The sequence below is a fragment of the Cotesia typhae genome, unplaced genomic scaffold (genome assembly GCF_013202065.1).
Source record: "Cotesia typhae breed Kobodo isofemale line unplaced genomic scaffold, CoteBio_Ctyphae contig_36, whole genome shotgun sequence".
Classification (NCBI taxonomy): Eukaryota; Metazoa; Arthropoda; class Insecta; order Hymenoptera; family Braconidae; genus Cotesia; species Cotesia typhae.
The window spans coordinates 947,926-964,892 of NW_027423744.1; the positions used below are offsets into that span (position 1 = coordinate 947,926).

General features: G+C 32.0%; 3 protein-coding genes across 3 annotated transcripts; 2 read left to right on the top strand and 1 right to left on the bottom strand.

Annotated features, from left to right (window-relative positions):
- Window positions 1-10: 10 nt before the first annotated feature.
- On the bottom strand, window positions 11-7,211 carry Smo (smoothened, frizzled class receptor). Its single transcript, XM_074241769.1, has 7 exons — window positions 7,034-7,211; window positions 6,709-6,951; window positions 5,273-5,886; window positions 3,979-4,322; window positions 2,754-2,955; window positions 2,465-2,635; window positions 11-2,398 (listed from the first exon to the last, which is right to left on the bottom strand). Exons 1-7 carry the CDS (start codon window positions 7,064-7,066, stop codon window positions 1,219-1,221), a joined length of 2,787 nt encoding a protein of 928 aa, XP_074097870.1. The 5' UTR covers window positions 7,067-7,211; the 3' UTR covers window positions 11-1,218.
- A 1,427-nt stretch (window positions 7,212-8,638) lies between these two features.
- Window positions 8,639-12,578, top strand: Sqor (Sulfide quinone oxidoreductase). Its single transcript, XM_074241743.1, has 7 exons — window positions 8,639-9,087; window positions 9,490-9,826; window positions 11,008-11,208; window positions 11,319-11,522; window positions 11,719-11,905; window positions 11,980-12,226; window positions 12,454-12,578. The coding sequence occupies exons 1-7, from the start codon at window positions 9,014-9,016 to the stop codon at window positions 12,515-12,517; spliced, it is 1,314 nt and encodes a 437-aa protein (XP_074097844.1). The 5' UTR covers window positions 8,639-9,013; the 3' UTR covers window positions 12,518-12,578.
- A 105-nt stretch (window positions 12,579-12,683) lies between these two features.
- LOC141526672 (alkaline phosphatase) lies at window positions 12,684-16,540 on the top strand. The gene is made up of 6 exons (XM_074241742.1): window positions 12,684-13,037; window positions 13,113-13,315; window positions 14,103-14,295; window positions 14,358-15,068; window positions 15,984-16,202; window positions 16,276-16,540. The coding sequence occupies exons 1-6, from the start codon at window positions 12,965-12,967 to the stop codon at window positions 16,449-16,451; spliced, it is 1,575 nt and encodes a 524-aa protein (XP_074097843.1). The 5' UTR covers window positions 12,684-12,964; the 3' UTR covers window positions 16,452-16,540.
- The last annotated feature ends 427 nt before the right edge of the window (window positions 16,541-16,967 follow it).

Sequence of the window (16,967 nt, forward strand, 5' to 3'; positions counted from 1 at the left end):
CGGAAAATCTCCATCAAAACTCAGTCTAAATTTTGAAAGAAAAAATTAGGAAAACAGTTGACCCTGAAGGCCATCCCTGCAATTTCCCGCTAATTTCCTAATGAAGAAAAATTATATTCTTCACTAAAAAATAAAACATTTATCAATATCATCTTATGATAATTATTTAAAAAATTAAGAATATTTTAAAACTAACTTTAGATTCTCTTAATTATTACAAAGTTACATAAACGCTCTTATAAAATATTTACAAAAGTAAAAAAATATGAGACAAAATATCAGTCTGTATAAAAAATTGATTCATTATTACACAAACATTCTTTAAATTCTTCCTATCATACAAACAAGGCACTAATTATTGTTGAGAAATATTCTTAGAATTTATTTTTTCTACATCTTCAATTATCGATTAATTTTTTCTGCAATATTCGCTTCTCTCCCCCGAGTTGAAAAAATTAACTTAAATAAACATAACTGATATACTAAAACAATTGATTTAAGTTCAATTCTCTTGAACCATTAATTCTTCACTCACAATTCTTTCTAAAACGTGATAACTCCGAATATCACAGTGAAATCCCCTGATAGCCAATTTGGTCTTAAATCTTGGAAATGAAAGTTGGCGCCATCTTATTGATTAAATTGTAATTAAAAATTACGGCGTTTAAATGCAGCCATCAACTTAACGTGAAGAATTGTAAAAGCATTTAAGTTGTTCTGCAATTTGAGGTTAAGACTCAATTCTGCAAGTCCTTTCCGTAAAGTTGCAGTATAAGAATTGGCTACAAACTTGATAGTAACTTCCATTACAATTCCAGCCGTAGATTTTCATTAAAAACGTTACTAAAGTATCCCGGATAGCCAAGTTGGTCGTAACTTTCTGTCAATCTACTGCCGCAACTTGTTCACCAAGTTGTCAGCAAAAACTGCTTCTGAAACTTTTTCACATCAAGTTGACGACTAGTTTCTCAAGAAATCTAGCGACATATTATTGCCGCAACAAAATGTCGCCAACCTTCTCCCCAACTTGTCATCAAAAGTTTTAAATTCAAAATTTGACGGCAAGTAGTTGCTAAGTTGGTGGCAACTATCTGACACAAAGTTTATTGGTCTGAAACTCTGGCTATCACAGTAGGTGTTCTAGCACGAAAAGTGAGGCTATCAGGGTAACTTGTCACCAAAAATAATTCAGAAGTTGTCGGTAAGTTTAATTCCTATCTACCTAAGTTGCGGCGACATCTGTGTAGCCTTAGAGCTACTATTCCTACTATTAATAATCTCATCAATGCTCTGCTTCAATTCCTCCATTTCAAGGACATCAAGTGGAAGGGATGTCTGAGTCGCCATTTCGCGTGCAGTTCCGTGAGCATCTGATTGAATACTCCTTGTAATATCCGGGCTAAAGTCGGAATCACTTCCATGAGACTTCTTAAGTACATCTTTATCAACTTCCTTCTCTTTATGCTTCTTAGCTTCAAATTTATCCAACTCTTGGGAAAAGTGTTTGGTGGGAACTTCATTCTGAATGCAAAACTTGCTCTTTTCGGCCTCCCTGGTCTTGCCACTCTTACTGCTTCTGCTTCTTCCGCAATCCTCCTCACAATTCAGCATCTTGGTTTCTTCATCAGCTTCACTGTCTTCACTCTCGCTATCATGCTCGTCTTTGTCATCAGCATTCTTGCTCTTGCTCTCCAGAGTCTTGGATTTGTTAACACTGGAGTTGTCGCTCTCACTTTGATCCCCGAAGAAGATCGGCAGCAAGATCTGGGTGTTCTTGTTGTACAGGATCTTAGAGTTAGATATACTGTCGTCCAGATCAGCCATAGCAGAGCGTCTCTTCATATTCGGAATCTGCGAAGATCCATAAGCCGCAAGTGCGGATAAAATTTGGGCATGGTGGCTTTCTTGAGAAGTGGTGCTGCCGCGACGGAACAACGGTCCGACTCTCGAACTAGACTTAGCGAACTTCTTCTGCTTGCTCCGCTTGGTCCTTGGCACGGAAGAGCCTCTCTTTCGGCAAGCCTTGACTTCCGCAATTTGGACCGAAATTTGCGAGTCCAAAGAATTCCGGCGAGAGTGAACGGAAACTCTTTGCACGCTGTAGCTCACTTCGGAGTCTACCGAGTTCCTGCGGTAGCTAGACATGGAACCGCCATTACCGACTATCAATGCGTCTCTCCGCGTGACGAACTTCGGCAAGGCTGCGGCCCAAGTCGAGCTGAAGTCCTGTGAAGCCACTGAATTCAAGTCGAAGTTTAATCCTACGGGATCGTGAGAATTGTGGAAGCTTATTGACAAGCGCCCGGCGTTGTTGAAGGTTTTGCGCTTTGCAAACGCTTGAGCTATCACTTTGTGCTTCTTTAGCTTCACTGGCTCGTCTGGGTCGGGATTGAATCTCCTGAAAAGTAAAAAATAATAAACATTCAAATCTGAAGGAACTTATTTGTTAAAAAGAATTACTTACCGTCGGAAGAACCTCTTCCAAGTATCGACTGTCGAACTGTTCCAGACCCAAAGAGACATCAGGACACCAGCAAGGAACGGTGCCAGCAAGTGTAGCTGAAGTTTAGTAACACTAGGTCGGGATGATATCTTGCAGTTCGAGCCTTCGTCATATTTTGTTGTAATTGCGCATCTTTGAAATGATTTTTTTATTTAATAAATTGTTTCAATACGCAGATGTAGTCTTAGTTCAAGCTAAGCTTTCTACGAGTGTAATTAAATTAAAAAAAAAAAAAAAAAGAAATACTTACATGATATAGTCACGAAAACTTTGACGCCATTGATAAGAATTTTGAAATTCGTGAATATGGCAGTACATTGTGATAATTACAACGAAGAATGTTAGCAATGAAAAGAAAACCATTCTGAAGGAAATATCACGGATTTTGGCATAAGCTCGTTCTGATACAAAATTTTGGCTTTGTATTTTCAAACTGATTAGTGTTATAAGGCCTAAAAAAAAAAAAAAATTGGCTTTTTTAGTAAGAATTTTAATGGCATGTTACCAAATTTTCTGATATGCCTGCACACCTGAGTCGAAATTTAAATCGTAGATTCAACGTATTGAACGTTCAAATCGTAGGTTGAGCGGATTAGACGGTGAAAACGTAGGATCAACGTATTGAACGTTAGAATCGTCATTTGAACGTAATGGACGTTAAAAACGTATATGTTGAACGGATCCAACGTATTTTAAATTTGAATAGAACCAATAATGGGTGAAAATAAGTAATATTAAAATTACTTAAATAACTACACATCCTCGAAACCTGAATAGACAAAAAAAAATTTTTTTTCAGTTCTGTTAGGGAGATTTTACATTTTTAGCTTAAATTTACCATTTTTTTTGACCGAAATGCTTTATCGAAATTTTTTACCCTTGGAATAATTTCTAAAATTATGAAATATCATTCATACGATTTTATACCAAAAATGGCCTCATAAATCTCTACAAAAAATGATAACTTTTTATACAATTTTATAAAATTTTGTCCCACTGGATTTTTACAAAAAAAAATTTTAATTTTTGACTTCCTGCTAAGAAAATTAAAAATGTGTAGTTGATTGAGTAGTTTTAATATTACTATCTTCACCCATTATTGGTTCTCTTCACATTTATAATACGTTGGGTACGTTTAACATACGTTTTTAACGTTCATTACGTTCAAATGACGATTTTAACGTTCAATACGTTGAATTTACGATTTAAATTTCAACTCGGGCAGTAAAAAAAATTTATTTGAATCAAGTAAATAATTTTAAAGAACTTCATTTTCTCGATTTGAATAGAAAAATTCTTAAACTAAGAAATTCTTCTTGGTTTAAGTAAATTGTAATTATTTTAAAAATTTTTCGTCTTGATTCAAGACAATGAAACTCTTGAAAATTATTTTCTGTGTGTATGTAGGATATTTTAAACCATGTCATAAAATTTTCTCACGGATAATAATGTTTCTTATTGCAATTGAAACTAACCTCTGGATAAAAAGTATCCACCAATAATAATTCCGACCAAAATCGGACCCAGAACAAATATGCTTCTAGCAATGGGATTAGTGTACCCAACGAAGCAAATTCCTGTGACACTGTTGCCATCTACTTCTGCGCGAGTGATGACCGTCAGAGTGAGGAACAAAGGAACAGACCAGGCGAACATGTGGAAGTAAGTGCTTTTCTTTGTGATCTTTTCTTGGCTAGAGCCGTCCGTAGCCTTGAACCTTATATGCCAAGCGTAAGAAAATATCACGAACCACACCATTATTGCCATCGATGAGTAGTAGATCAGGACGAAGACTATCACGCACAACCAGGTGTCGCCACTAAAACGAAATTAACCAAATATGAAGAGATAAATATGTACAAGGCGTGTAAAAATTTTTTTTGATCTCAAAATTGTTGAGAACTTCAAAATCACTGTTAAAACATTTTTTTAATTACCAAAGCCAAAAAGACGTGGAGAAAAATTTATTTAAGGCTTTCTGGGTTTTCGAATTTTTTTTTTTTTTTCAATTTTTAAGCTTAGAATATTTTTGCAAAGATTGACAATAGAATTTTTACACCTTTTTGGCTTTAGATCACAAAATTTTGAAATTTCTAAAGTCCAAAAGTCAAATTTAGGACATGCCCTTTTGGCTTACGAAAAAAAATTTTTTTTTTTCAATTTTTAAGCTTGAAACAGGATAGAAGTACCATTTTTGGGAAATTTATGTCCAAATTATTGTATAAATAATTTATAAATGTAATAGTATCATAAATTATGTTTGTATGAATGTTAAAGTTCGAAAATCCGATGAAAATATTATTTTCTGCACAATTATCGAATCTCAAAGTGTCCAAAACTATCTGTTCAGCATTCATGTTATCAAAAATTGGTAAAATAATTTTTTACACTCTTTCGGGTTCATATTTCAAAATTTTGGAGTTTGTAAAGCCAAACGAGCTTCTAATTTAAAACGTACGTTCTTTTGGCTTAAAAAAAATTGTTGTTCAGTTGCACGGAAAAAAAAACTCGAAAAATTACAATATATAATATAAAATCTGTTTCAGATTTTAATTATTATAGATTTTATAAGAATTAATATTTACATTGAAAGCTCTGAAAATTAACATTAAAAGTTTGAACTTTGAAAAATGTTATTTTGAATACGACGGGACACATTACTATTTATAATGTAATTAAAAAAAAATTTTTTTTTTTCCGTGAGAACTTAGAATATGTTTTGCAAAAAAGTATTTTACGACCTTTTGGCTTGTTTTGATAATATAATACCTTGGTTCTTGAGTTCGAAGTGTTCCATCCTTCTGACAAACAATGGACTCCCTGGTGACCACAGTAAACTGGAGCATCCATCCAAAGCAGTTGACCAAAAAACAGCAATTGATGTAAAAAATAACCAAGGCTGGATACTTGTTAGCGCTTCGCCAATCGATCAAAAAAGTGCAAATGGTAAAGATGTTGGACACCATGCAAATGGTAGCACCCCATCTGATAAACGAATGGATCTGGTCATGCTCGTCAGCTGTGTAAAGCGGATCGTTGCAGGGAATTCCGCATCCTTCTATCCCCTCGAAGGTCGTCAGTGGGTTGTCCGTTGCGATTAGAGGCTTGAAGCACTTTCCTGAAATGTTGAACGGCAGGAATCTTGAAAAGTCTTTGCCTTCTTTCGGGAATAGCTTCGGGTTGTCGCATTTTATGAAGCTGGGCCAGATTGTGTGGTTGAAGAGGATTCGACACGGGCTCAGGATTTTCTTGCAAAACTCCTGCGAGGGCAGCTCTATTGTATTGTTGTTGCATTTAGGCTTGAATACCGAGCACAACAGGGGTTGGACCACTGCCCAGCATCTTGGGATGTGTCTAAGGCTCTGTAAGAGCCGAAGTCGCTCCTGAAAATATTTTTTTTAGTAAAAGTATTTTAATTTTTTTACTAAAGAAGGATTTAAAATTTTTTTTGTAGAAAAAAATTTTTTTTTAAGAATTTTTTGAAAAATTTTCAAGTGAAAAAAATTTTTTAGGGAGAGAAAATTGAAACTTTTAAGTTCTTGTTTGATTTTTTAAATTTCAAATTTTCAAAATTTTATCAAAAAAAAATTTCTTAAGCAAAAAAAATATTTATTTTTTTTTTCTTTAGAAAATTATTTTTTAAAGTAACTTTTTTCATTAAAAGAAGAAAATTTTTTAGAAATAAGAAAAAAATCAAATAAATTGAATTTTCAAATATTTAATTAATTTTTTGAAGTAAAAAAAAATTTTTTTTTAATTTTTTAATTGCAATAATTTAAGTGACTTTTTTTTTAATAAAAAAATTAAATAAATAAAATTTTTAAAAAATTGATTAAATTTATCAGGTTGTTTGAAATATTATTAAAAATAATTTTTTTTTCAAGCTTAAAAAAAATATTTAACTGTAAAATTTTTACAAAATAATTTTTTTGTCATTTAAAAAATATCGAAATAAAAAAGAATTTTTAAAAACTGGTAATAGTAACTTTTGACACTGTAACTAGCGATAATCTGACTGTACTAAGAATTCTTAAATCTATACCCCACATACAAAAACATTTTCGATAACTGGCAGGTATAAAGTTACCGGAATGTCTCCGCAGTAAAAATAGGATCTAATTTCTATTTCCTCATTTAAAAAAGCAGCCTCCAATTTTTCGAATTTAAACCTAAAAAAAAATCTGTAAAAATAATAAAAATAGTACCTCAATTAAATCTTGAGTGGTGCGTTCTGGAATGAGATCCAAGGAAGTCATGGAATACGTCAAATTGGTGCCCATACAGTTGCCGTATTTGAGTTTGACACAAGTTGCTGACCTCTCGACACCGGCAGTCGAGTAAGGGTCCCAGGGGGAGTCGACATCTTTTTCGAAGCTTCCTGGCAAGTCAGCACTCGCTTCTTGAAAGATTCCAGCGCAAGCCAGGAAAAAATAAATCCAAAATAGGATCTGAGGAGGGAAATAAATTACTATTTATTTCAGGAGTTAATTTAAGAAAATAAAAATAAAAATTTGATGGATAAATTATCACCTTGGAAGAACAAAAATCACTCCGGTGCTCCATGTTGGAGCGCAAAAATGCGAATCAGCGGTATTGAATATTAACGTTTAAATTAATAATGAAGCATCACAGTTTTAAGTTTAGATTTAGCTGTGATGCCTCAACAGACGCACACTCTCTGAATTACAAGACATTTCGTTAGTATAGGCATCGCCGGACCACACCAGACTGGCTAAGACCAAGACCCTATGACTATGACTATACTTTTTACTCTTCGGCTTTGCTCTTTGGGCCACCCACGTTGCGATTCATATTATTCCAGCTCTCCCACCATCCGCTTCAGGATGTTTTCAAATAAACGAGTTTTGGGGATACATATGTGCCGGGGATTCCGAGCGACGCCGAGCGCGAAAAGATGGCTGGTCGGTAGAATAGATTTTTGGATGATCGATTGAAGGAAATTTAACTAATTTAAAATTTTAAATTAATTAATTGATTAATTAAGGAAGTCCTTTCGCTCCAACAACTGTAGTAGTCAATATTCGATGAATTAAAATTAAAAAATCTATAAAAATTTCTAAAATAAAAAAATAAATATTATAAGGGGCATTCCATGCGAAATGGGAAAATAACTAAAATTTAAAAATTTCTTTAATTAATTCTAATTTAGTTCTAATTTATTATTAAAACTCTATATTTTACTAATTTGTAAAGAAAATTTTTCTTAATCTATAAGAAAATCGATTTTTCTCTCCCAGTAACTTTTCAGCCGTACTAACTTATATCCCGGTCAAATGTTGTTTTAATAATTTTAAGAACAAATTTATTTTATGTTTGTTATTAACTAACATATTTATTATTATAGTTTTAAGAACAAATTTTTTTATGTTCGTTATCAATTAACACCTAAGTTTATCAAGATCGTGTTGTCAGCGTGCTAAATCCTTTATTTGTGTTTTTTAATTAGTTTTTTTTTAATTATCCTAAATAATTTATAGTTAAATATGTGAACAATAATGTTTCTAAGGTTGAAATAATATAAAAGTCTTTTTAATAAACAACTTCATGTACACATTTTGTACTTGTTCCACCAGTCACAATAAAAAAAATTTTTTTAATTGTTTCTACGTAGGTAATCAGTCTAATTCTTCATAATATTGAATGTTTGTGGGATAAATTTTGTATTGAGAGGGAAGTATTTTTTAAAAGTTTAGTGGTCGAACTGAAATTGGACTTTAAGTATACCGCGGTAAGAAAGAAGGATTTTTCTTAGTTCCACCAGTCACACTCAGTCAAATGATAATTACGAGAAACTTAAAAAGTAATCGAGGTTCTTGACAAAGGAATGTTGTTAATTAGTTTTTCTTCTATATTATAAGATAAATTTTATTTTAGTATAAGTAATAGTCACATAATTATAGCTCCTTAATTCAATAATAGATTAATTTTTTTTTGTGGTTTTATAATTTTTATTGAATTTTTTTATTCATATTTTTTACAAGCTTAATTTTAATTTTTTTATTAATTTTATAATTTTCACAAAAATTTCTTACTTTACTGGCTTAGTTACGTAATATACTATTAATTTATTATAAATTTCATAATTTATACACAATTTTTTATAAATTCTACAAAAATTAAAAAATTAGAAAAAACATCATCAAATTTTTTCTGTTTTACAATTAATTAATAAATTTAATTTATTTCGTATTATTTATCAGAAAAATTGATAAATTATAATCTTTAAGAGCCTACAGTACGACTAATGACAATACCAAAGTGTTCTGCGCATTATTTTTCAAACCAAACATAACACAATTTAGGTTAAACGAACATTCTGTTAGTTTAATCCATTCTTTTATACTTTCACTATGACATTTATAAAAAAATAACAATATTATCTTCAAAAATATTTATCAATACACATAAACGATAGTTTCAATTGATCCTCAGTGTAATTTTTCCTTATTTTTCGGTTCAAAGTGCAGCAGTAATTAGTAATTAGTAAAAATGATGGCGATTAACGTAAAAATATTGAGCAAAGTGAATTTTCGGGTCAATTTTGCCAAAGAAATTCATCACAGGTAATTTTTTTTTATTTACGTCGTTATTTAGCTTTAGTACATTTTTAATAATAATTGTACAATTTAAACTAAAAAAATTTCAATTAATTACAAAAGTTTCACACTTTTCGGTTATTTATACTGTTTTTTATCTTTTTCCGACTTTGGTTTTTTTTTTAAAGGAAATAAATAAATAAGTCAACTTTTATTAAAAGAAAAAAATTACGATTTAATTTTTAATCCTTGAAATAATTTTTTTTACAAATTATTTGAAATAATTCAAAAAGAAATAATTTTTTAATCAAAAATTTTTTTTGAAGTAAATTAATTTATTAAATAAAAATCAATAAAAAATAAGCACTTCTTAATTTTTTTCCGCATGGAAATTATACAAATGGAAATAAATAGTGTTAATTTTTGTAGCTGTAAGATTCTAGTCGTCGGCGGAGGAACCGCAGGCTGTACAATGGCAGCAAAGCTCTCGAAAAACTACCCCAACCCTCAAAACCACGTAATCGTCTTAGAACCAAGCGAGGTTCATTATTATCAGCCATTGTTCACTTTAATAGGCGGCGGGTTGAGCAAATTTGACTCTTCAAAAAGATCTATGTCTGAAGTTCTGCCGAAGAACGCCCAGTGGATCAAAGACAGCGCGATGTTTTTCGATCCTGAAGCCAACAAAGTCACCACCCGCAACGGAGACACCATCGAGTATCAGTTGATGATCATCGCTATGGGTCTTCAGTTGCACTGGGAAAAAGTATGTTTGCCAAAAAATTACTTTCATTTATTATGATCACAATATTTGCCGCAATTTTAAAATAAATGTTTCTAATTTTTGATATTACAGCGAAAATATTGATTTTTTTTTAAATCACAAGAAACATGTTTTTTATGAAAATAAATTTTGAACTTTTGTTCTAGAAATTTTTTTACAGGATCAATGTTCTCGCCGTAATATCAAGAAAAGCAACATTTGGCCACACCCGACATGGATTGATAGATTTCTTTTTTAAATATTGAAAAAAACACGTTATTAAAAGGCAATAATGTAAAATTTATTTTTTATTATGTTTTTGCGAGTAACGATATGAGACCGACTACAACAAATAGATATTCAAAGACATTTACCCAATAAATAGAATTTGTAACAGATGAAAGTCATTTGATGATAAAAGCTAAAAATCAATTTATTCTTGATTTTTTTTAATTTTCCCAACTGCGAAATAAATTGAAAAAAGTATCAAAAGGTGACGAAAAATAGCTCAAATTGAAGATAATTATGTGAATTTTTACGTACATTTGATAGATTTAAGCTATCTTTTACGGCTTAAAAATTATTTAAAGAAAAAGGGCCGAAAAACGTTAATGTAAAATTTTTTCAAATTTTCAAAATCACGTAATTAATTAAAAAAATTATCAAAACCAGACAAATGATAGTTTAAATTGAAGGTAATTAGATGAAGTTTAAGATAAACTTGATAGATTTTATCTATCTGTTACATCTGGAAAATTATTTTCATAAAATGTACGAAATTCAAAATTTTTTTAAAATGAAAAAAATTTTCAAACACCCACAACTTGTAAACTAACCAGCTGATTTTGCTCATCTTCGAACTTGATCTTGGTATTGATCCACAGAATGAGCCCACAAAATTTCGTATAGATCGGTTGAGAACTGTGGGCGCAATCCTGCTGACATGGCACGTTATATCACATATATATTTACATACATAAATAGAGATATAAACTTTTGAGCTAATGCCATTTTTCGACATTACTCGATGAAATGAGACATATTATGACAAAATTTTCTTAAAATTACGACATGAGACCGGCTACAATAAATAGATTTCTAAAGAAATCTACCTAATTAGAACTGTCTAATAAAAATTGTGGCAAAAATCTTGGCGCTAATTGATAACAAAAGATCTATTGCAGATTCCTGGATTGGTCGACAGTCTCAAAAATCCAGAGTCACAAGTCTGCTCGATCTATGGCCCTGAAACGGTGACGGAAGTCTTCAGGAAGATCAAGAGGACTTCTAATGGACCTTGTGTCTTCACCTTTCCAAATTCACCGGTCAAATGTCCAGGTGCTCCACAAAAGATTGTTTACTTAGCTGAAGATTATTGGAGCAAGGTAATTTCTTTTAAAAAACTTCAAAAAATTATCTATAAGAGTCTGCGATAGTTTTTTGGAAAAAAAAAATTCTAATTATTTTTTAGCTTTTGTAAAATTTATTTTTCAAGAAAAACAAACGGAAAAACGTGGAAGTTATTTATAATACTTCACTTCCGGTGATCTTTGGCGTGAAGAAGTATGCAGACGCCTTGTGGGAAGTTTGCAAGAGCCGGAACATCATTGTGAACACCCAGATGTCGTTGGTTGAAGTCAGAGATAAAGAAGCTGTTTTTGTGGATTTGAAGAATCCTGATATTAAAGTTATCCAGAAGGTAATTTTTGATATTTTTCATCATACTAGGTTAATAACCTATCAATGGATGCACTAATGAAGATCCTGTCAAAATTTGAGCTCTTAATATTTAAATTTAAAGGTCAAAATTTACCAATTTCCATCTAAGTAACAAAAAGAAATTTCTGGATCAAAAGAAAGTCTAAGCTTAAAAAAATAATTATTTTGGATTCCAGTACTCGTTCCTCCATGTGACTCCTCCAATGGGGCCTCCAGAAACTCTGAAGAAACATCAGTCACTGACCAACGAAGCAGGATTCCTCAATGTTGATCCTAAAACTTTGCAGCATATCAAGTACAAGAACATTTTCGGGCTTGGAGACTGTACCACGACGCCTAATTCCAAAACTATGGCAGCCATTGGTAAGATTCACTCTTGGCTTAGTATTTTAAATCCTTTTTTTTATCCAACAAAAAGATTAATTAATTTTGAACAGCTTCGCAGTCGAAAGTTGTGCACAATCATGTGCTGAGCTTTTTGAACGGCAAAAAGTCCAATTTAGAGTACAATGGCTACGCTTCTTGTCCTTTGGTGACTGGACCGGGAAAGTGCATCCTTGCGGAATTTGATTACAATCTCCAGCCGCTGGAAACTTTCCCAGTTAATCAAAAAAATGAATACTGGGCGATGTTCATGATGAAGAAGTACATGTTCCCGTTTCTTTACTGGAATTTTATGCTTAAGTAAGTATAATAAATTATTATAGTTATTTGGAACCAAAAGATCCGGGTTCGAGTCCCGGTCTGGGCTATCCAAATTATTTTTTCTATATTAACTAACAAAATTACGAAAAATTAGAGAAAAAAAAAAATTAGTTTATTAGACTGCAAAATTTGTATTAAAAAAATTTATTGCTGAATTTTGAAACAAAGCTTAATGAAATTTATTAAAAAAATAATTTTTATTTCAGAGGTCAGTGGAACGGGCCTGAATTCATTAGGAAAAGTCTAGCAATATTTAAATCTAATAAATAAATTTGTAAATAGAATCTTTATTCTTGTAAATTATGTTATAAAATTGTTTCTAAAATTTTAAGTTTGTGTTAAATTATTTAATTTTAATCAAATTGAAGTTCAAAAATAAGCTCGTTAAATTTTGAGTTTTTTATGGTTCTAACTTTGATTTTAAACACTCCAAACAATTCATTAAGAATGCAATGGTCTCTGCTCTACAATTATCGATCGAGCAAATTTAATCCTATTAAAGATCAACCTCACCAGATCCCGCCACCAATACAATTTTGTCAATTCAACCTTCACTAAATTACAAACAAATAACAATAAACCTTAATCTCTCTAATTACCGATTCTCGAAGGACTGAATAAGTAAAAAAAATTCCTCGCCTAGAAAAAGTAATTGTGATGCTATCTTACAATCTAGCTTCGGCTCTTGCGTGTCTTTAATTCTCAAACACACATGCAATGAGAACTTATCTAACAATGTCAAAATTAGCAATACTTTTTTTAAATTTTTGTTTGGCCGCCGCATTAGAAGGTAAGTGCAGTATTTTGTTTTTAAATTACAAATTCTGAAATTAGAAAATTAATTATTGAATTTCTTGAATTACAGATGCGAGTTATTGGAACAGTGTTGCCTCTAACGAGCTCAAAGAATCATTATCGTACTCTTGGAACAAGAATGTTGCAAAAAATGTTATTTTGTTCATCGGAGACGGTATGAGCGTCGATACAATAACGGCCAGCAGGATTTATCATCAAGGGGAGACTAGTTATCTTGCTTGGGAAAAAATGCCCCATGTTGGTATGATTAAGGTTCGCAAAATTTATTTTTATTCCAAAATTTGATTTAAAAAAAAATTAATCATGATAAAATTTGAATTATTTTCAATAATATCAAGAATAAAGCACAAACTCACGCTATGAGGCGTGCAATTTTTTTTATAGATATACACTGAAAAAAAAAATTAACTTGAATCGAAAGAAAAATTCTTGAACCGAAACAAAAAATTTTTGAATCTAGTAAAATTTATTTAAATTTAAAAAAATTTCTTAGTTTAAGAATTTTTTTACTCAAATCAAAATGATGAAGTTTTTTAAAATAACTTATTCAATTTGATTAAAATTTTTAGAAATTGTTGAAGAAATAAAAATTTTCTTATTGAAAAAAAATTCTTTAGATTTGGAAAAAAACAATTTTAAATAGACAACTTGGGAATTTTTAATAAAAATAATTTTTTCTTAAATCTAGACTATTGCAATGGTAACCGTTGCCATAGTAATCGTTGCTACGGTAATCATTCCATAGTAAACGTTACCATGGTTACCGTTGCTATGGTAACCGTTGCCATAGTAACCGTTGCCATAGTAACCGTTGCCAAAGTGGTCACCGTAGCAACGAAAAGTGACAACAATGAAAACGTCACATTAACTTTTCAATAAAGGATTAATATTTAACTGTTGCGATGGTAATGGTTGCTATGATAGGTAACGGTTGCTATAGTAACCGTTGCTATGGCAACAGTTGCTAAAGAGGTTACCATAGCAACAAAAAGCGACAGCAACGAAAACGACACAATTTTTATACTAAAAGATCTTTCAGACTTACAACACCGACAAAATGGTGCCGGATTCCGCGTCTACAGCAACAGCGCTGTTCAGCGGCGTAAAAACTAACTACAAAGTCATAGGCGTCGATAACAATGTGGCCCTAGATGACTGCGACGGCAGTTTAAACCCCGACTTTCACACCAAGTCGATCATTGAATGGGCACAAGAATCTGGAAAAGATACTGGTTCGTTCAAAATTCTATTATTTACAATATCAACATCATCATTGATTATTAACCCTCTACAGGCTTCGTAACTACAACAAGAGTGACCCACGCTACCCCAGCGCCTCTGTACGCGCACACTCCAAACCGCAATTGGGAGTGCGAAGCGAAAATACCGGCCGCTGCGAAAGGTTGCAAGGACATAGCAAGGCAACTAATTGAAGATTCGCCAGGCAAGAACATAAAAGTGATCATGGGCGGTGGACGGCAGATGCTGAAGTCGAATGCTTCGGGCACTAAAATCGATCCTATTGACACCTGGGCGTGCTACAGTCAAGACGGCCGCCATCTCATGGAAGACTGGGCAAGTGACAAGTCTTCGAGGAAATTCAGGCACCAAATAGTCCAGAACAACGAGCAATTGAGAGCCGTAGACCCGGATGACGTTGATTTTCTGCTGGGAGTCTTCGCTAATGGACACCTCAACATGGATTGGCAGAGAGTTGATGCTCCGGAAGGACAACCTAGCTTGGAGGAGATGACTATCATGGCGATCAGGGTTCTAAGGAAGGCTGCTAAGGGGTTTCTATTGGTAGTTGAAGGCGGGCTGATTGACTTTGCTCATCATCGCGGAAAAGCTGCTCAAGCGCTCAGGGAGACTGTTAGATTGTCCGATGCTGTTAATGCTACCTTGGAAATGGTGGATTTGAAAGACACTTTGGTGATTGTTACAAGCGATCATTCGCATTCTATGGCTTTCAATGGGTATCCGAATAGAAATTCTTCAATTTTGGGTAAGTTTATGAGCAGCATCTTTTCCGCCAGCAGTATGACCTTTTTAAAATTTGGTTAACATGTTAAACTAATCTTAAAGATGTCATAGGACATTACACTACGGCTTGAATATATAAAAGATTTTTTTTTTTTAAATACTCTTTCATTGAAATATTGTCCGCTTTATCTTGATATAGCATTGATACAAAAATTGACCATATTAGAACATGTTTGAATTTATATGGCTTCATTATGAATTTTTATGCCCTTACTAGGCCTAAAATCATCACATATATCCCTGATAAATGCACATATAACTTTTCGACTGAAGTTAGTTCCGAAAAACACCAACAGGTGGCGCATGGTCGATAAATATTCTCACTACAAGAGACGAGTTTTGGAGTATATAAGGCCTGAAATAAAATTTTTTTTTTTTACTTTTCTGAAGATAGTGTCTTGGATAACTTAATTAGAAAAGCTCTTGATGAAAAATTTGCTATTAACATTACTTATTTTATCGATTTAATGAGTTCTATTTATATCAATTCAAAAACTATATTAATCTTTAATAATAAATGAATATATAAATTTTCGACAAAAATTAGTTTCGAAAAACACCAACAGGTGTCGCATGGCCAATAAATATTCTCGCTGCAAGAGACTTGAGTTTTGGAGTATACAAGGCCTGAAATAAAATTTTTTTTCGACTCTTTTGAAGATAATGTCTTGGATAACTTAATTAGAAGAGTTCTGAATGACAAATTAGATATTAAAGTCACGTATTTAACTACTTTAATGAATTTATATCAGTTAAAATACTAAAATAACCTTTATTCAAAAAATATTTTTGTAGATTCGGTTTTAAATAGTTAATATTTCTTTCCCGGATGTTTTTTTGTATAAATAGAATAATTATAATGATTTTTTTATTAAAGGAATTGCGCAAAATTCAAAATACGACGGAATTCCGTACACCACACTATCTTACAACACGGGAGGGCCCAATAATTTCGCATACGAAGTAAAAGATAACAAATCCGTGCGTATAGACCCCAGTAAGTATAACACTTTTGATTTCAACTACAGTCAACAGGCGGCGTTCATCGGTGACGAAGCCTATCATGGCGGCGGTGATGTTCCTATTTATGCTACAGGTGATTAATTTTCAAAATTCTTACTTCTTTTATTTGTAAATAAAAAATTGGAAGTATTTTTATCATTTTTTAGGACCCTACGCACATTTGTTCCACTCAACTCACGAGCAGAACTACGTCGCCCACGTGATAGGGTACGCTGCGCAAATCGGACCGTATAATAACTCTTCTGCGCAACTAGGCCGGAAGTATATTGCGATAATTTGCTCGCTTGCTTTTATCGCATTTTACTGCTCAAAAATTGTCTGACAGTATTTTTACTTATCTGTGCTCATTTGATCTTTTCTTATCGGTAATATATTCTGATAAAATTATGATCTTTTTTTTTTTTTTTTTATTATTTTTTCAGTATTTGCAGTGTTGTAAATTAATCATCGATTATGCGAGTTATGACTAGCAAAAGATTAATTAATTAAGCAAATAAAATTGCATTTTTTGATAAATCACATGTCACATAGCTGAATGTTATGTATGCAGTGATTATATTATCAGTATCTTTTTTTTTGTAAGCATATTTTATAGCGAATAAAGATTTCTTTTTGTATTTTTAATTTTTTATTCAATAACTTTTTTAAAATAGAAAATTTTTTCCTCAGTCTAAATTTTGAGAATCAAATTTTTCATTTCTTAGGTTTTAAAGTTCTCAAAAATCATTTTAAACTTTCTATAAAAACAATATTAATATTTCTTCTTATGTAAAATTGAACGCTCTACAAAAAAGGTATCTTATAATTTTTTCATGAATTCATTTTTTCAAAAGTTATC

Excerpts from the sequence above, each read along its gene's own strand:
- Smo (XM_074241769.1), bottom strand. The coding sequence starts at position 7,066 with ATGGAGCACCGGAGTGATTTTTGTTCTTCCAAG. Across the intron at positions 5,887-6,708 it reads CCACTCAAGATTTAATTGAG|GAGCGACTTCGGCTCTTACA; the intron begins GTACTATTTTTA and ends AAATATTTTCAG. Across the intron at positions 2,956-3,978 it reads TGGATACTTTTTATCCAGAG|GCCTTATAACACTAATCAGT; the intron begins GTTAGTTTCAAT and ends TTTTTTTTTTAG.
- Sqor (XM_074241743.1), top strand. The coding sequence starts at position 9,014 with ATGATGGCGATTAACGTAAAAATATTGAGCAAAGTGAATTTTCGGGTC. Across the intron at positions 11,209-11,318 it reads CTGAAGATTATTGGAGCAAG|AAAAACAAACGGAAAAACGT; the intron begins GTAATTTCTTTT and ends TTATTTTTCAAG. Across the intron at positions 11,906-11,979 it reads CAAAACTATGGCAGCCATTG|CTTCGCAGTCGAAAGTTGTG; the intron begins GTAAGATTCACT and ends AATTTTGAACAG.
- LOC141526672 (XM_074241742.1), top strand. The coding sequence starts at position 12,965 with ATGAGAACTTATCTAACAATGTCAAAATTAGCAATACTTTTTTTAAAT. Across the intron at positions 13,316-14,102 it reads CCCATGTTGGTATGATTAAG|ACTTACAACACCGACAAAAT; the intron begins GTTCGCAAAATT and ends AAGATCTTTCAG. Across the intron at positions 15,069-15,983 it reads TAGAAATTCTTCAATTTTGG|GAATTGCGCAAAATTCAAAA; the intron begins GTAAGTTTATGA and ends TTTTTATTAAAG.